Source organism: Paramacrobiotus metropolitanus, unplaced genomic scaffold (genome assembly GCF_019649055.1).
Source record: "Paramacrobiotus metropolitanus isolate TYO unplaced genomic scaffold, Prichtersi_v1.0 Parri_scaffold0000006, whole genome shotgun sequence".
In the NCBI taxonomy this organism is placed as follows: Eukaryota; Metazoa; Tardigrada; class Eutardigrada; order Parachela; family Macrobiotidae; genus Paramacrobiotus; species Paramacrobiotus metropolitanus.
In genome coordinates this window covers 342,653-360,998 of record NW_026570226.1, presented here as the reverse complement: position 1 = coordinate 360,998, position 18,346 = coordinate 342,653, and the positions used below count along the sequence as shown (strand labels likewise).

At 40.3% G+C, this 18,346-nt stretch overlaps 4 protein-coding genes across 12 annotated transcripts; 3 read left to right on the top strand and 1 right to left on the bottom strand.

Annotated features, from left to right (window-relative positions):
- The first annotated feature begins 497 nt into the window (after positions 1-497).
- On the top strand, positions 498-7,620 carry LOC129582138 (speckle-type POZ protein-like). 3 transcript variants are annotated; one of them, XM_055473573.1, is made up of 9 exons: positions 498-620; positions 742-1,471; positions 4,798-4,919; positions 4,983-5,134; positions 5,320-5,447; positions 5,512-5,689; positions 5,763-5,941; positions 6,551-6,693; positions 6,833-7,620. In XM_055473573.1, the coding sequence occupies exons 2-9, from the start codon at positions 1,379-1,381 to the stop codon at positions 6,981-6,983; spliced, it is 1,146 nt and encodes a 381-aa protein (XP_055329548.1). In that variant the 5' UTR covers positions 498-620; positions 742-1,378; the 3' UTR covers positions 6,984-7,620. The 3 variants fall into 3 exon arrangements, with proteins under 3 accessions (XP_055329548.1, XP_055329551.1, XP_055329549.1); XM_055473576.1 differs by having other exon boundaries at positions 564-1,471; XM_055473574.1 differs by lacking the exons at positions 498-620; positions 742-1,471 and adding an exon at positions 2,282-2,415.
- Positions 7,621-8,656: 1,036 nt separating this feature from the next.
- On the top strand, positions 8,657-9,933 carry LOC129581968 (uncharacterized). Its single transcript, XM_055473303.1, has one exon. It carries the CDS (start codon positions 9,033-9,035, stop codon positions 9,666-9,668), a length of 636 nt encoding a protein of 211 aa, XP_055329278.1. The 5' UTR covers positions 8,657-9,032; the 3' UTR covers positions 9,669-9,933.
- A 129-nt stretch (positions 9,934-10,062) lies between these two features.
- On the bottom strand, positions 10,063-16,197 carry LOC129581966 (protein kinase C and casein kinase substrate in neurons protein 2-like). 6 transcript variants are annotated; one of them, XM_055473296.1, is made up of 12 exons: positions 15,647-16,197; positions 15,422-15,570; positions 15,070-15,154; positions 13,964-14,186; positions 13,433-13,638; positions 13,204-13,341; positions 13,020-13,145; positions 12,853-12,953; positions 12,467-12,587; positions 12,126-12,364; positions 11,720-11,908; positions 11,212-11,627 (listed from the first exon to the last, which is right to left on the bottom strand). In XM_055473296.1, the coding sequence occupies exons 4-12, from the start codon at positions 14,172-14,174 to the stop codon at positions 11,411-11,413; spliced, it is 1,548 nt and encodes a 515-aa protein (XP_055329271.1). In that variant the 5' UTR covers positions 14,175-14,186; positions 15,070-15,154; positions 15,422-15,570; positions 15,647-16,197; the 3' UTR covers positions 11,212-11,410. The 6 variants fall into 6 exon arrangements, with proteins under 6 accessions (XP_055329275.1, XP_055329273.1, XP_055329274.1 ...); XM_055473300.1 differs by lacking the exons at positions 11,212-11,627; positions 11,720-11,908; positions 15,647-16,197 and adding exons at positions 10,063-10,593; positions 11,039-11,175 and having other exon boundaries at positions 15,422-15,621; XM_055473298.1 differs by lacking the exon at positions 15,647-16,197 and having other exon boundaries at positions 11,211-11,627; positions 15,110-15,154; positions 15,422-15,626.
- Positions 15,756-18,188, top strand: LOC129581967 (diamine acetyltransferase 1-like). 2 transcript variants are annotated; one of them, XM_055473302.1, is made up of 2 exons: positions 15,756-16,200; positions 16,883-18,188. In XM_055473302.1, the coding sequence occupies exons 1-2, from the start codon at positions 16,168-16,170 to the stop codon at positions 17,684-17,686; spliced, it is 837 nt and encodes a 278-aa protein (XP_055329277.1). In that variant the 5' UTR covers positions 15,756-16,167; the 3' UTR covers positions 17,687-18,188. The 2 variants fall into 2 exon arrangements, with proteins under 2 accessions (XP_055329277.1, XP_055329276.1); XM_055473301.1 differs by having other exon boundaries at positions 15,757-16,292.
- The last annotated feature ends 158 nt before the right edge of the window (positions 18,189-18,346 follow it).

Sequence of the window (18,346 nt, the reverse complement as noted above, 5' to 3'; positions counted from 1 at the left end):
AACTCGTAAGTAAAATAGACTTGGCACTTGGCTTTCGCGTTTAGTTTCTCAAAAAATTATTTATTCACATAAAAAAATAGAATAAAAACTTCAGTATCAACGATAGTACTTCTACCTGTGTCAAATATAGATATGCGAAACTTTAATTGAGCTAAGTCAAAAAGCACTTTTCTCACTGTCTTACCTTTTGACTGCCGTAAAAAATGCTTTGTAATTGTGATAATAATAATTATTATTGTCAAAGCAAAAAAGTTTCAAAATTTGAACAATTATTATTATTATTATTATTATTGTTATAATTATTATTATTATTATTATTATTATTATTATATTAGTATTAAAAATTTGAACCTTTTTCAGTACAGTGCTGTACAGTGTACGAGACGGCTGCACTAGTACGTATCAAAAGTTTAACAGTAGCACACCGTGCACCACAGCGCATATCGCACCGTTCGCACATCAGAGTCTAGTCGGCGATTGGTTCTTTCAAAGGGGCGCGGAATCAACATAAATTGTTCAAGTGATCAAGTCGTCTAGCAGCACTGCCGATTTCCTGCAGCAGAATGGATCGCTGGAAACGTTGGGTTTTATTTCCACTTGATTTTTCTGCAGTATTATGTGTAGGTATTATTATTGTACTTACAATTGAGTCTCCTGTGGACTATGATAAATCAACTTATTCTTTATCCGCAGTAGATTTTGCGTATGTAACTATCTTCATCTTTTTATTGCTATTTTTAGATCGATGTGATATGAAAGTATTGCTGTACGACGAGTGCTGAATTTGAAACTGCTGATGGTTTTGGTGTATGGAAGCTGTGTGGAAGTTTGATTCCTAGACCTAATGTGACATAATATAACCTGCATATAAGCAGCAAAAGTGTGGTTATCCGTTATCCTGGCTGATTATTGACCAAGGTTAAACGGTCACAGGATTTATAATAGCACTTCTTCGTCTTCGACATTTTCTTCTGCGAACGTTATGATCATCCTGACAATCCGACCCATGTAACACCAATGCGATGTTATAATTTGGGTTGTATGCCATCAACGTTATGTCGTTATGCAATGGATTTGCTCATCCTTTGAAGTTGTGATGTTGGTCGCAGGATTTCTTCTTGAAGACACCATTACACCATTTCGTTCCAAGGTTTTCTGATGCCCTAGTAAGGGGTATGATCCATATTGTGGATTGGTTCAAATTTGCAGAAATTCGGCTGTCGCGCACACGATCGAGCTGTTTGCGATTGAGGACAGCAGTGAAGGACAAACTGTAATAAGGGTGACCCGTTCGGATTTTGAGGATTACAATTAACTTTAGACGTATTAACCTTCCTTTTTAATCCTGGCGCTGGAACGACCCTCCTCTTCGTCGAGCATGGCTGCCAGTGTATCCAGAAGCGTCTCCCCGACTCCAACCCCAACCGACACGGGCACGGCATTGTTGGGGTCGTCCTGGTGTGAAACCTTCGTAAGTGCAACTGAACGTTCATAATTTAATTGCAACTTTCGGATTATGAGTCCTTGGTTGAGTTTTAAGTTAAGTAAGACATGAAATTCTTGCGTTATTATTCTGACTTTATCACACCGAGAAGATCTTCAGTTCGTGCATCTTGATTCTGATTTTGGCTTTAAATTTGTTTTCCCTTTTTGAACGATTACCTCATCCTGACGAGAGAAGCAGCCAGCTTTATGTATACTTCTACTTCAGTATTTAAACGAGGTGATATTTACTGGTTTATAGCTTTAATTTGGTAGTGTTCCAGGCGTTTAGTGGTGCGATATGCCATTAGCTGGTTTTCCTTTGCCTTCTCCTTTTGATTAAATGCCAAAACCCTGGATCATGTAACAAACGCGTACATTGTGCTGCTGTGCGCGCGATAGAGTGTAGCCTATACGTGGTTACGTAACGTCTGAAATTCTTTCCAAAAGGAAATATCGGAGGATTGGAATTTGTTTTAGTCGGTGTTGTTTTTAAAACTGAAATATCTTTTGCATCTATTAATTTTGTGTCGATTGTGAATAAGCTAAATCTCTACCTCTGCAACATAAGTACTCGTAGGATGCAATCGTTTGGTTACGTGATCGCCTTTTTCGCAGCCCAGCATTCTACTGCGTGCTGTTTGATGGGGCAATTCACAATTGTGAAAAAGTTATAACATGCCTGTTAGATTTTAATGCTTAGGCCACTCTTGCGCCGCTATTGCTGCCTGCATTGCAGCTACGTAAGCATCTTACGAAGTTGGACTTTAATTCTCATTTTTGAGTTCCTCGTTGGCTTTTTTCCGCTGTAGTCAGCAGCAGCCTGCTTTAAATGTGGTAATATGGCCGTGAAAGAAGGACGTGGCCTGGCTGAATGAGACAAATTGATTCCAACACCGACGACGACCTTCAGCGCGCCAACACTGTTACGCCGTCAGTGCTGTTTTTTTTTATACATATGACTGAACGCACCGATTAATTATGTTACAAGGGACCTTGTTGCCAGCATTTTCTTATGTGACGAGTGAGAGGGCGAGAGATATATAAGCGCAGCCATGCTAGTTTGTGAAAATATAAGTAGTGTGCGAATCGAGATCTGTGTTGTGTCAGCCAGCCAAAAGGAAGGGCAAATCTAACTGAAACTGTTACGATTGCCTGATTACCAGTGCAAACGAACCTGTGACACTAATATGGATTCAAAAAATTTTGGCCTTATTAGCGTACCCAGTGTTGGTTTTACCTTGATATTTTTCGGTACTTTCTCTCGTCTCGCAGTAATGTTGTTGCTTAACTAACGGAGATTCCGCACGGATGCTGGTCTAGTGTGATGTTACAATCTTACAATCAACAGTAATTATTTTTGTCAGGTTCGAAACTGCTGGGCGATTAAAATCAACATATACGAGCGGAATTGGAATACTTTCGTATAGTTTGTTCTTTTTGGATCTCACCATTTTTAGAAGTTTTTTTAATAGCAGGTTTAACTGTGCAGTTCAGAAGCGACCGCACGATTGCCCGTTGTCGCTTTTACACGATTTGATGCCGATGATCGGTCAGTTCTTCGATGGGTTAAAGCTTTGAAATCTGAATACTTAGTCTTGGTCCACCGCTATGCCGCCTTTGCGAAAACCGTCCTATTAGATAAACAGAATTTTAAAAGATCTGTTTGTTTGGTGACTAGGACGTTGGCCTGATTTTCCGGTTGTGCAAGATGCAGTTAAAATGGTCACAGTTATCAGTATCAGGAAATTTTAAATAATCTGTAGTACTGTTTGAGTGTTGCGTGTACTGGAAAATGGTATAATTACCATAACCCCCGAGCTTGAAATCAGTACTTCACCAGTTTCTCGAATAAAAATTCAGATTCAAATTTTAGCATATATTAAGTTAATAATGGCCAAATTAAGTCTTGTGTTGTGTACAATCCTAGAATAATGGCAACTGTAGGTCATGCAGCGACGGTTGAATTTTTATTTGGATCACGCGGTTCATATCCGCGGCGATCGATTGATTCGATTCCTTATATTTTTAAGACGGTTGTACAAATGGAAAACCTTTCTTGCACGGCGCTCGACCTATTCAGTTGGCTAGGACGCAGTATAGTGGTTTGGTACTTGATTTAATAATGGTAAAATTAGCAGTGTTCGTGCGATGACGGTAGCGGTGTGGTGGTGCATGAAATTGTATCTTTGAGAAAAAGACCCATGAGAGTCTGTCCGTGGCCGGTGACACGGACATGGTACGATTGTACTCTCTTGGTTAGTTGTTTGATGCTAGTCATGACCCGCTGGTCTGCTTCAATAACGTCAGGTTTCCTCATTTCGTAACACACTTTTCCAGTTCAAGCCTTCCAAATGGGGTGCGAGACTACACGAGCAATTTGGGACTACGAATATATTAGCAAATATATAAGAGTCTTAAATCCGGTGTACGAACGTTATTGCTTATTGTATGCGTGAATAAACAATGTATCTAGATTAGACAGTACAGTATTCGATCCGATCAGATGTACCGTAATTATCAGTTATCACGTAAATTGTACCATGGTTTAATACCCCGAGATTTGCCTTTTAGATTTTAAGATTTTCTTAGTTAATTATTACCAACTACTTTATAACCAACTTTCGCCAGTTTATTCTTGTTATCTGATGTTCCGATAGAAACAACGGTGCTCCAGCAACTTAGTTGTCAAATTAGTAGTCGATTTATTTGAGACTTAAGTTTTCTAAATTTGAGGAACGAAATTTTTGATTACCCATCAAATTGCTTTAAATATGTATTTGATTAAGTATTGTCGCATAATGCATTTAATTTCTCATTAAACTCATTAAATTTTCATTGTGCCAGCGACACTGAAACGAAATTTGAAAGTCTGAAAAGAGTTTCGAGAAGTAGCTGTCGAAAACACTGAAACAGCGATTATACGCTGAAGTACTGGATCTCTGCACGTGAACTAAACTCCAGCGCTGCTGTTTGTGAGCTGTACACTAAATTAACGTATGATACAAAAGCGTTCTCATCCATGTGTAAAGTTCGCTGGCCTGCATTTGTTGCCGCACTCCGTTCTCGTTTACGCGGTCGCACAGTTTTTTCTCCCCGTTACTTTGATCCAGTTGTGTATGGTTATCCCCTTTTTCACACTTCCTTTTTCCAAATAAGTTGATACACTTTGTACCAGTCAGGCGTACGCTAACTACAGTACGATTATCTCAGTTAATGTATATGACCATCAAATATGAATATTTTGCGCAGTTTGGACTTAATTTACTATTATCAGCTTGTCATCGTAGACTCATCTGGTGTTTTCTTTTGCAGATTAAGGTGGCAAAATTCTCTTATGTATGGACAATCAACAATTTTTCATACTGTCGCGAAGAGATGGGAGAAGTATTGAAGAGTTCCACGTTTTCGGCGGGAGCAAATGACAAACTGAAATGGTATGCAAAAGTGTGAATCATTATTCGTATATTTGAACTGAAGAAACGTTCTTGCCTTTTCAGGTGTCTTAGAGTTAATCCGAAAGGTCTGGATGATGAAAGCAAGGATTATTTGTCCTTGTACCTCTTCCTGGTGTCGTGCAACAAAAGTGAAGTGCGAGCCAAATTTAAATTCTCTATCCTTAACGCTAAACGCGAAGAAACGCGGGCCATGGGTGAGTGTTTTGCGAGTGTCTTGATTCGGGCTGATACTGATAGTTTGTGATTTTGGTAAAACCGATTGCTTGATTATGGACTTTTGCTCGTGACTAATGTTGTTCGAGTCTTAAGATTTTATTAATTTTTACTGCACCAAATTTTTTTACCTGAGGCATTGCGGACACGTGATTTTCGTTTATAGAAAGTCAGCGTGCTTATCGATTCGTTCAAGGCAAAGATTGGGGATTCAAAAAGTTTATTCGTCGAGATTTCCTACTGGATGAAGCAAATGGTTTACTGCCAGATGATAAGCTCACTCTCTTCTGCGAGGTATTCTACCATTATTTGTTGTTGGTTTTTCCTGCGCCTAACTTTGACTGTGAATTTGACACAGGTCAGCGTCATTTCGGACTCCACCAATATTTCGGGTGTGAGCAACATTACTTCCTTTAAAATTCCTGACTGCCGGCTATCCGAAGATTTTAGCAGTGCTTTGGATAATAATCTATTCACGGATGTTGTTTTGGTTACGCCCAATCGGGAATTCAAAGCTCACAAAAGTATTCTTTCTTGTAAGTTGACATGTGAATTATTTTTGGTTAGCTTATATTAAGTACTAATTTTGGATATTCCATTTTTTTGAAGGCCGATCTCAAGTATTTGGAGCCATGTTTGGTCATGAGCTGGAAGAGAGCAAAACAAATCGAGTGCGCATTGATGATGTCCACGATGACGTGTTGGAAGAGATTTTGAGATTTATTTACACTGGAAAAACTCCAAATTTGGAAAAAATGGCGGATGATTTATTGGCAGCGGCTGATAAGGTACTTGCGATTAGAAATTCCAAATTGTTCCAGCCATGGTTAACTTGCTTTTTTTTCACATCCAAACCATTTGTGTCAGTGGTGTGTTGTCATGCGTTTTAAGATGCGTTCAAAGTTTCGCCTCTGTAGAAAGCCACCAAGTGTAAGAATTTTTTAAAAATTTATCTCCCTTTTTGTATCTTTTTGACGACTATTTTATTTGTGGGAAGTGCATAATTTTTTGCTGACATAAATTAGCAAAAATTCGCTCGGAAGGCGGAATCGAACCGCTTCGACGTTAGTCGACCGCAGGTAACCTCCTAGCATTATCCTTGAAGCCTGTGCCCCGGACCACCGAAGTTCATCCGAGCACTGGCATTTGCACAGGACAGTGTATAGGCTGAAAACTTGTAGACACAATACTATAACTGGTACTATACTAGCCACAGTTATTGCAGGCAGAATTATGCGTTCGTTGACTCTCAGTAACTTGCTTTACTAATTTTATATTTTAATTTTCATTATACGTGTTCTTGTTAATAATATTTTGAACCAGATCCGAAACTGGTAATTTCTTTTCGTCTGCAGTTAGCGTAGTTTTACAGCGTTATGTTTATTATTGCGTTGCAGTACCAGCTGGATCGCCTAAAGGTTCAGTGCGAAGAAGCCTTATGGAATAATCTTTCAGTTGAAAACGTTACCGATACGTTGATCCTTGCCGACATGCACAGTGCCGAACAGCTGAAAGCCGCGGCGATTGAATTTATCAACGGGTAAGTGAGATGCCGTAAAAAAGCGTTGATGACCGATGGTTAGACAGTAGTGCATGTGCGGTGTGTGTTCCGTTGAGTGAGTCTGGTAGCAGCAATAACCTGTCATTGTCCTCAGCTGGCTGATATGTACTCATTATAGGCATAATGCTGAGGTTTTGGAGACGAATGAGTGGAAGTCGATGACCAAGACACATCCGCATCTCATCGACCTGGCCTACCGTATGCTGGCCCAGCATCAGAGCTCCATGGGCCAATTTGGTCCGGCCCGGAAGCGGATGAAGTTGTCATAGGACGAGGGGAGGATTTATTACACGGATTATTGCAAGCAATGCTTTTTTGTTCCTGTCATGTATCGGTCGGGAATGATCTCAACTTCGCATCCAAATCTGACGGCATTGTCGAAATATGGAAAGCACCCCGCCCTGCGGATAACCCGCTCCCACCCAGCCTTGGCAGTTATTCCTGTTTGCTACAAAAAAGTAGCTGTGGAAGACGCTTCATTCGTGAATGACACTTCGGTGGAAACCGTTGATTTGCGTTTAGTTTTCGGGTTTTATTTTTGTTTTTTTGAAAATCGGTGTGATTTCGGTGAAACGGTGGTGGTAATGGAAGAAGTGCATTTTGTGTGTTTCCGCACTGTCATTTTAACTAATGTTCGTTTCTAATTTTTTCACAGTGTTTTGTGTGTGTGTGTATGTGTTTGGTTTTATTAGAATACGGTTGGATTCCTCCATTGAATTGGATTCTTGTTTCTCGACATGAACGTTCCTTCATTATTTGATTGCGGATTTTTGCATAGCGGGTCACGTGCTCGGTGCCATTTTGACTGCAGAAGAGACCATTGTTGCTGTATGGGCACTCCTGCAGTTTGATGTTAACTGTTATGTACATTGTGGAAAAATTAATATGTAATAAAACCTCATTGTGCGCGGTTTCGCATGACATATAGCACTCAAGATATTTTAGCGTATAGGATACATTCAAATTCCAAAAATAATGGCAGTATATTCGTCATAACTACATCAACTGCTACCATTAGCCGCACGACGATCCTGGCGCACTATCAACAAAATGTCCATACGTACTAGATTAATTCTCATGTACTTGTACACTTATGTTGTTGTGTTGCATTATTAATTTTTATAGTATAATACAGCGTAGTCATGCGGGTATCCCCGCTCCGTAAAATATCTATATAGATATTCGTACAATATAGTGAATACACCTATGGCCTACCGCTATCTTCTAACAAGTACTTAACAAACTATGTAAATTGTAACGCATTGAATGAGATTTTTTTGGGGTTGAAGCGGTGGACCAATACAAAAAAGTAAAGACAATAGTACTAAACCTGCTCCAAACAATAATACTCGTACGAGTAATAAAAGTGAGGGATAAGTTACTATAGATATCTATAAAAGTAAGTAAACAAATAGGTAATCAAGAAACGTAAGTAAGCAAATAAAAATCACTAATTAATAATTACGTACAATACTACCAAATGTAAGGGAAGACTGTCTACAATAATATATTATATTCCTGGTTCTTTATTAATAATCAACGTACAGGTCAGGTGGAAGAAAAATGAACACGTGATATTATTAACAACAGCAAAACTTCATTTAAACTATCCACTCCGTCCATCGTGCCAAGGATAGATGCTGCATTTCCGCGATATTATAATTATTAAGTATTTGTATAAGTAATATAGATACTTCTATTTATACTTCTATAGAAATTCATCAGTATTGTACATGTACAAGTACAGTACAATGCAATTGTACAGTACTTGTTACTTTTTTTATTTGGCGGTATACAAAACTCACACTATTTTTCTATCATAATAAAGTACTGTACTTACTGTACTGAAAATCATATCAAATAATTTTCACGATCAGTACAGTACTTGTATACAGCAATAAATTATGTGAGCCTGAGCCAACAGTCGTGTCGCCGACAAGGTGTCGCAGCAGGTTTTTACAAGCTGTTTCTTACGATTTGTTATTCTAGTAATCTAATTAAAATTGTTGGTAAAATCGCAATATACGGATATGGCCAGATTTGGATAAAATGGGCTGATCCTTTATGTTTCCTACTCAGAATTTTTTTTGTTTATGGTAACTTTCGAAGTTCTTGTTATCTTGTAGAATCTTATCATTCTTATGAGCACTAGTGATAAAATAATATAAAATATTAACCACGATTTTTTTATGTCAAAGGGGAGCCTGAAAAGTGAAGCGTGAGTTTTCTTACCTCTCATTCACTACTCACTAGTCAGTATTCTACACTCAGTCTACAGCTTATTTCATTGGTTCGTCTTGCGTTTTCTGCTTCACGCCATGGCAAATCTTCCTGTCGATATTGGGATAACGGAAATTCGTGATATCTTCAACTTGTTGGAACGAGAAGCGATGCAGAACGAGCGGAAACTAATGGAGACAGCCAAGGCGTTGACTGAAGAAGAAGAGACCCTTGACGCACTCTTTGTCAGATTCGACGATCTCAACGAGGACTACAAGCGAACACTGTTCCTGAGCGAATCAACCAATAGCACTATCAGAAGCCTGCGCCAGAGGAAAGAAGAAATGAACAACCAGATCTCCGATGCCGAGTGCCAGTTGCCCATTCTGAGCGAGACCGTCTCGCCACCGTCCTTGCCGCGGGATAAGTTCTCCAATCCCGAGGGAATCTTTCAGAACCTGGAGCTTTTATGTCAAAAGCATGCATTCTTAATGGACCGCTACCGGAGAATTCTAGAGCATTCCGATCCGCAGTGGGCGGTTCAGTTGGGTGAAGAGCGCACGCCAAGTTCCGAGAGCTCTACTGAGAAAGCGCATCGGAAGCTTCGCCGTCAGCCTGTTGATCCGTTATTTTTGAAGATCTCCGAGGGGAAGGTTATGTTGGAGGAATTGTCCTACGAGCTGGATCAAGCTATTAGCAAGGTAAAGAGTTCCCCGTCTAGTAAGCAGCATTGAAGTGGTGGACGAATCCGCTGCTCTCTAAGTGGTTATCGTCTGTGGAAATCTGTTTGCTTGACTTTGGGTAACACTTGACACAAGATATTACGAAAGAAATGAAAATCAGTTAGATTTGCGAGTGTTTTTACTTTTCGCGATGTTTGTCTGGATCTTATTGCTTCTGTTATATTAAAACTTGTAATAACTGGAAAACAGAAAATGCTTGTGCAATGGGGCCGTAAATTATGGCGAAGGGCAGCCGTTACCTACCAAGAAATACCAACCCTGGGTATACAATATATCGTGTGAATGCTAGTATGGAAATTAAGTTTTTCCACGGAAAGCATGTCTTGAACATTTGAGCGCTCTGGTAACGATTTATTACCTACAGTAGAACAACTAGGAACTACTCTTCCCCGATCTTCTCTTGCTTCAATTTCTCTTAGAGCCATAACCAGCATGTGCAACTTAACACAAGCATTAAGCACTTCTCTAACAACAGGTAAAAGCATCGCTGGCAATTTGCAAAAGAAAAATCACTAAACACACTATCACCGATTTACCCAAAAAGCAAAAACCAACCTATAAAGCGTAAACTCTCCCATCTGCAAAGTGTCAACCTGGATCATAATGGAATGGAAAAAATACCGAAACCTATACGCTGAGCCAGCGTGACGTTACCAAAAATATAAATATAAGACAAACTGAAACATTACTGTACGGAATCCAAAAATGGAAGATTAACGCGTTCGAAAAGCGATTAATAAGGCAAAAAATCTTTCTTTGAGCATATAAACCGATATTCCACCGGCCATTTACAACCATGGAGAAGTCGATTAAATCGCTTCCACATAGTCTGCCGGGAACAGTCCGATACGGCCATCTTTGCGTCCTTTGCACCAGCCCTGCTCATCCCGCTCTTCGATTTTTTCAAACACATCTCCTATGTAGAGAAAATAGTCCACTGATACTTACAAATCATGGCAAGTGAAGGCAAAAATCTATTCGCAATTACAATTTTAACGATCACAATTGTCAATTTATCACGATCGTTGTGAGAATTACACCGTAAAGTAGCTTTAAAAATTCAAATGAATGTTGTCTTTAAAAAATTGTTTGTATTTTAGCCATCTATAATAATTTTTCATAATAAGTAAAGAATCGGTCATCCAAGTAACCAACTGTCAAACTCCAACTCAGATATGTTTATCTTTGTCCTTACCGCGGACAGAGTACTATTTAATATTAATGGACTAATGTCTTAAGTGTAACTGTGTAAGTGATGTAACATCTGCACGACTCCTTGGTGTAGGAACTTCCAACCAAAAATATAAAACTTATTAACTCTAGGATTAACTCTAGGATTCTTAAATTTATTAATAACAGACCTTCTTGAAAAGTCAACTCATCGGCTTCCTCTCCCCCATAAGGATACAATGCACGCACTTTAACACCAGGTTTGCTACGGTCATCAAGGGCATCAGGGGATTCAGACCAATCTTCATTAAAGGGGTTAGCTTCGAAACTGCAAGAACACAAGCGTTAGTCCATCCCGCGCAAGCCACCGGGAAAAAAATCACCTTGAATGCTGTTCACGCATGATCGATATATTCGATACCAGCAAAAGCAATCTTAACGCTACACTGTGTCAACCGAGGGCACACTCAAAATGTAAATAACATGTCATCGTAACACAGAGCAAGTTACACATTTTGTTTGTGCAGCGAAGAAAAAGGAGGCAACAGATCGATCTACAGGATTCATTTTGAAAGCACCGCTATATATTCTTTCTCCGTGCTGGCATTCATAATTTCTTTTGAATGGGAAATCACTGGGGTGGGCTCCGGTGCATCGTCCTCATCATCGAAAGGATTATATTCTTCTGCTGCGCGAGTTTCCTCAGTCAACTTGGAGAAGCTTACGGCTGCAGGCATAACCGGTGATGACACATTTTCTCTTTCGAGTATTTGGTGTAATCTGAAAACAAACCATAACAGTAACGGTTGTTATCCAGGCGGTAATACGATCGTGTTTGCGATATTTTATCGAAAGGGGATTTCAGAACTTACGTTTGATTACTAGGCCGGAATTCCACAGGAGCAATATACTTCTCAATCAGGTTCGTTTTGGTCCCACGTCTCGGCGCCACTGGAGTAATTCTAGAAACTTGTCCCCCCTCTCTCTGAGGCGCCTGCCTGGCACCATCTTGATCATCATCGTCTTCATCGCCGAACGGATTAGTAGAAGTAAGAGATTCCCTATACTCGTCCAATGTACACCAAGATAATGAACACTTCCGGATTGAGTCCGAGACACCCAAATACCACGCCACACCCTGACTTACACCGGTAGTCTAAACTCGATCATGCGCCAACAGCTCAAAGCCGCTAAACTTAGCAGCAAGTAGCGATTAGAAAAATTGCTAATGCATATTTTCTGCTGTGATCAGCAAAGAGCTTCAATCGTAGTGTTTACCTCGAGTTGGAATGCCGATTTATGCTCTCACGGCTCGCAGTCATGCTGCGTTGCTGTACAGCTGCATCACCGTTCAGCCTAGCGGTGCCGATCGTCGACGCTGTCTGGCTGACAGATGTCGTGGACATGGATTCTTCAGGTTTCTTTCTAAATGTGCCTCCCGATATTGTAGAAGAGTCTCCATTTTTCAGACCAAAACGATTTTTGCTGCTAATTTCGGCCAACCGCGGGCTCCATTCCTTTAAAAAAACCGCAAACAGTTAGCTGCTTCGGACATGTTTTTACGGCTTTACTGACAGCAACCTCCCTTATAATTATTACAATCAATACAATGTACGTACTTCAAATTCGGGCCAATTCATAGGCATATCGGTGCCTCGCTGGATATCCCACCATTTCAAATCGTTTTTAGCATTTGCAGCTTCAACTCCCATTACGTAATCCACAAAAATCTGCTTCAATCTATTCGAACAAAAAAGAAGCTGACTGACACCATGAAGGTGCATGAAGCTGACTGACATCATTTCGAATTCGACAAAAAGGTGCTATCATCGCGACAAACCAAAATGTTAAACAATAAACAATAGAATATAAATGCCATAGTTAAGTATTCAAATTCTTGATTTAAATACGAGACAAACTTATTACACAGCAAAATCACCGTAGTGAATCAACATCCATATCATATTTGTACAGGTTTATCAAAGCAGGACTGTTATTTGCTTACTGCATGTCATTGGACAAGTCCACTATATGATGTATGGACAGCAATCTTTCCCGGAAGAACTCAAGTCGGCGATTCTCCATATCTTGACATTTACTGTACACCTGTAAAACGCATCCAACAGTTCGAGATGTTTGTCTATAAAGTACGATTACATCAGACTCGTTCACCTGCTTCATATCCTCCATATATCGTGGATTGTAGCTATTTAAATCGCGAAGAGCATCCTCGTAACTGGCTTTGGCGCTCATCTTTAGATTGCTCAATTTTGCAACTTCATCAGCAATTTTCTGGCGCTGTAAAAAATAATTCAGCAATCTAGTAGATAAAACCTAGGTTCCACATTCTCAGTACCTGATCTTCGGAAATAGCCGGGTCGCCCTTTGAGTTCTTATCTCTAACAATTGCCGATTGCTCCTTCTGGCAAATATTGTGATATTCCGCCTTATATTTTTCAACGATCTTCAGTTTTTTGATCCACGGTTTTTGGGCCTAAAAATGTACTACAGGATTTGCAGATCGAAAACTAAAAGTAAGCTTCCAGATGAAGTTACAGTTACAAGCACACAAGCTCACCCCATACCTTTTTGAATTCCTCGTCAATGTCTTTCTTTTCCTTAAAATGTAGGGACATCATACCTTTATGGAAGTTATCCTTCTGCCAGCGTTTAACCTCAGCCTGCACAGTATTAATAAGGTTTTCTTTAACACTCAAATGTTCGTCCGCATCCCGATCAGCAGCAGTTAAAACCGCTTTCCACGCGCCCACCATCGATCCATATTCCGGGCCTGAAAATTATCAACCATTAAACATTAAACAGAAGTCAGTGGTATATTTGTAACTTGTATGCAGTCTGGTTTATTATGGTACTTGAAGTTTAGTACGACTGTACGAGTACATCGTTTTGCTGAAAAGATTTAAAAAGGGTTGACACGAACAAAATTTGCAACACGATGTGTATCATGTAAACTCAGAAAACTACAACTATGTATCGATTTTTCTGAAACAAAAATTTAATAATTTTATAAACTGCGAAATCTGTGTTGCCAGAATTGCAGACTGAACATACCGAAACTTGTAGCAACAGCGGCAAGCCCGACCAGCATGACTAACCTTTATCGATCTGCGCATTCCATTTTTTCGACCAATTTTTCATGTATGCAGCATACTTTGCTTCAATTTCACAACGCTCCTGAACCATCTCAACCAGATCATTGCAGAGCTGATAGCCGTCGGCTATTCGCTTTGTTGTCCGTTTGTAGCCGCCTGGCTCCCAAAAGCTAAGCCCTTCGATAGGCTCACCGTCATCCAGATCATCCGCCATGGTTTAATACTGCTGCGAGCAAAAATACAGTGAACAGAAAACAGCAAGCCAAATAAATCCCGGTTTCCGAAAAATCAGAACTAGGTTTGCACTTGACAGTTCTCTACTTAATCAGCCTTCAACGGCGCCGCAGTAGAGTGCTGAGATTACGAAATTCCACGTGCTAAACGCACTAAAAGTGAAAAATGCATACTTCTATCGAAGTTTTGTTTATCGTTTACAAAACGGCACCCAATTTCGCTCGGTTTCAAGTGCCGCGTTAATGCGGTCGTTATGTAATCGTGTGCTATGCGAATATGAATTAGGTTTATTGTTCACAAATCTAATCCAGCGGATAATTCATAGAAAAAGTACAGAACATTTTATCGGATTAATAGTCTCAAAGTATCACAAGTCGCCAACCATATCAAATTCGCTCGTCCACTTTTCAAAGTACAGTTGGTATGTACATTTTACGCGCTTTAACGCCTTATAGTGGTTATTATAGTTTTTGCATAAAATGAAAATGCGATACATTATCAACGCGTCATCATCTGGAGACGTATAAACAAAAGTTAAGAAGCCTGGCTCAAGCCGCTGTTCACCTTTGTAAACAAACCTCCAAAACTGCACCCATGTTTAAAAGCGAGTTACAAAAGTAATAAAACTACTATTCTGTGATTGCAAAATAACATTCAAGGGAACTCAGCAACTGGCACAAAAATGAGTCAAACATAACATTCTAGCGAAAAGACTGGGGGAGCACAAAAGTGACAAAACTGTGAAAAAAGCAGAAATTAGGCAAAATAAAAAAAACGTAGCGTGGCCACTTCAGCGAAGTATTTTGCCAGATGCGATGGCTGTGTGATGCAATTTTGCAAAAAAACCAAAATTTAAACGAGCTTCTTTAGCTTACCCTTGTTAACACAATAATCCCAGCGTCAATAAGAACTGACCGTTTTCCCTCAAGTTTGTAGGGCCTCCGCAATCAAGATTTCATCCTAAAACGTCATTCGGTAAACTGTAAAGCCTACATCGTCAGGAATGACAAGTTATTCTAACTTCAAAGAGCCACTTGCAAACGGTAATGGTTATCTCCCACACACATACGGCACACACACGCATGGAAAAAGTAAACAGTGGCCAGTGCCAAATCGTGTGTCAAAAAGAGTTCTCGCAAACCTTTTCGTCCACTAATCATTCAAGACAGCTTACTACGCGCTGTACGATTCCGTATTCCAGTGGGAGGTTTCGTAACCGTTCCTTACCTTTCATGCGTTTAGTGGCTATTATGGCGTCCAGGTAATAAAGTTACACGAATTAACGGCCCGTCGTCGAACAGTTATTTATGGCTGTGAATGTGATCCCTCCTGGCTCCAGGTATACCACTTTATCGCCAAAAAGTGAGAAAAAAACGCTAAAGAGAAAAAACTAAACTATACTAAAGATAATTAACGAAAGCCTGAAACGGCAAAACTACTACTGTGACTCACTTATGAGTCAAAGTCCTGTTGCATGTTGCGCTTTAAGTCGGTGTCGCTGGGAACTATACTTCGACTTCGCCTGTACACAACTACACATACGGCGGACACGGGTGTCGGAATATTTATGACTAATAAATAACTCAGGGGGTTCCTCGCGCTGTTGCCATTAAAGTGGTTACTCCCCTGTAACGAAAAGTTTCGTACCGTCACTCATCCTTGAAAATTTCGTATGGCCACTGGCCGGCGCCCCATTTATTAACAATACTGTAACATCATGGGAAAGAGGAAGTGTATAAGTCCAGAAGTTGCCAAGCTTGTACATCGGCTCCAATCTCAGAAGGAAAGCTACACTACCATCGGAGCTATGTTTGGTCATAGCAAGCGTTGGGTTTGTTACATCATGAAAAATTTCGACCCCGAATCAGGAGAACCTGCCAATCCTCGACAAATGGGCTGCAAGCGGAAAACGACACCGGAACAGGATCAACAGATTCTGGAATTATTCGAGAACAACAAGAACCTCACGAAGAATGCAGCCAAAATCGAACTGGAGAAAACCATTGGTAAGATTGGGTTCTCAACAATTGCTCGTCGCTTAAGAGAAGCCCGGAAGTCACGACTGAAAGGATCGGTTGGAACACAGAGTAACGCACCGGTACGGCACGCGTGAGCGTTACTGTAATAGGGAAATACAAACGCCGCTAAAAATGAAACTCGAACGATTATGCGGTGTGCGACTGCGGGACCAGCTTGTTTCGTTGTTTTTGTCGTGCGTCAGCCATGGAAGTTTCGAATTTACGAAGTTTATTACCGATTATTATATAAGTTTATTAAGTTTATTAACTCGTAATTTTATCTGCGATTTAGGTTGTTAAAAAAAGGTTGGTGGTTGCGATTTAGGTTGTTTTTAAGATATGCACCGGATTCGTTGCGAATATGTCACATTATAATATGTGTCACAAGATTTATGTCTACAGTATAATGAGTATATAGATATATAGTATTTATATACGTTCCTTCATTAACTACTCACTCGTCAGTACTTATGTACAAGCCTACTAGGTATTTCGTTTACAACTTTTGCGGCACGGAGTTATATATATTTTTACATATTAACATTAACACCTCTGAATATAGATATTCTGTAACCTGCATAGAAGTACGAGTATCGTACATTTCTACCGAATCCGTTGGCCTTGCGTTGGCCTTGCATGTTATGTTTTTGCGTAATGTTGCTGGTTGCAGATTCCCGAGCCGACGCTTCCGCAGACCTCTTCCCAGGAAGGCATAGGTGTTCCCCTGTTTCCGCAGTTCACAATCCCATATCCCAGTACCCTAACCTCTTTGTTTAGCACTTTCGCCTCCCCGTTAGGTTTAGTACTGCCTGTAAGCATTTCTCTGTCCAGTACAAATACGGCAGATTCAGATGGAACAAATGCTACAACATGGATGACGTCGGTGACTGCAAAGCCGGATGAGGCGTGTCCCATTATCGTCAACGTGCGACCCGCCATACCCGAAGACTGCGATGGAATTTGTGCTCGCATTTACGAACTCGCCCGTAGTCTGGGATTTCCGCGTGGACCATCCATTACTCCAGAGCGTCTCCGGCTGGACGCTTTCCCTGCCAGCCGGCGCGATGCACCCGTTGTTTTCGCGCATGTCGCGCAGGAAATGAAGAGCAGCAAAATTGTGGCATATGCACTGTATCACTTTTTGTATTCTTCTTGGGAGGGAAAGAGTATGTTGTTGGAGGATATCTACGTCGAGCCGGGCTATCGCCAGTCAGATATTGGAAAACGGCTGTTCGCTAATGTCTGCAAGTGCACGCTGGAGAAGGGCTGTGATGAGCTGAAGCTGAACGTATTTCGTGATAAAAGTGGTGGAAAAGTTTTTCAGGAAAGTGTCAATGTGAGTGATAAAAAAGAAGGAAACGAGAAGGATGAGAATGAAGGTTTGGTTCATGGGAAGCTGGGCAAAAAGGTTCTGGAAATGCTGGCACGCAGCGCTGATGCAAATGAGATCGAGACAAAAGAAGGGCAACTTTAATGTTGACACCCACAAAAGTATCGCTTTCGTTGACAATAATTATAACGTGAGCTTCGATTTTAAACATTCGGAAACATTGTATGTTTATAGTGGAAGCCTGAAATTATTGAGCCTAGTGTGCAAATATAATTTGTAAAAGTTATATTAATGGGTGTTCTAATTGTATGCTTTGCATGTACTGTACTCGTAATAACGGCCATTTATTGCATAGTGTACTTACTTACAATATGGATATTTGTTTACACCACTCTGGGCATTTCTGTTTATGCGGCGTACGTTCAAATTGGAGATATTTTAATATTTGCCGCATATGTGCAGTACCTAGACTTTGTGCCCAATTGTTGCAAATTGCGAATGCTTCAGTTACAATAAATTGAACGCTTATTGACGCACAAATATTGCAAAGGCCTGACCGAAGAATTTGGTAATATCGGGCTCTAAACAGTGTGTATTCTGTACTGCGATAAGACGAAGATAACCAGATGGCTCTATTGTTGGAAGTTGTAAGATTAACAATGACGGGATATACCGGTGGCGGGTGGCAATATGCAAGTACATACACATCAATACGATTTAAGATAATTCGCATTAGAAGCACTGATAACACTTTTTGAACAATCGACTGCAAAGAGAAAGCTATGCTGTCGACGGTAAAACAGA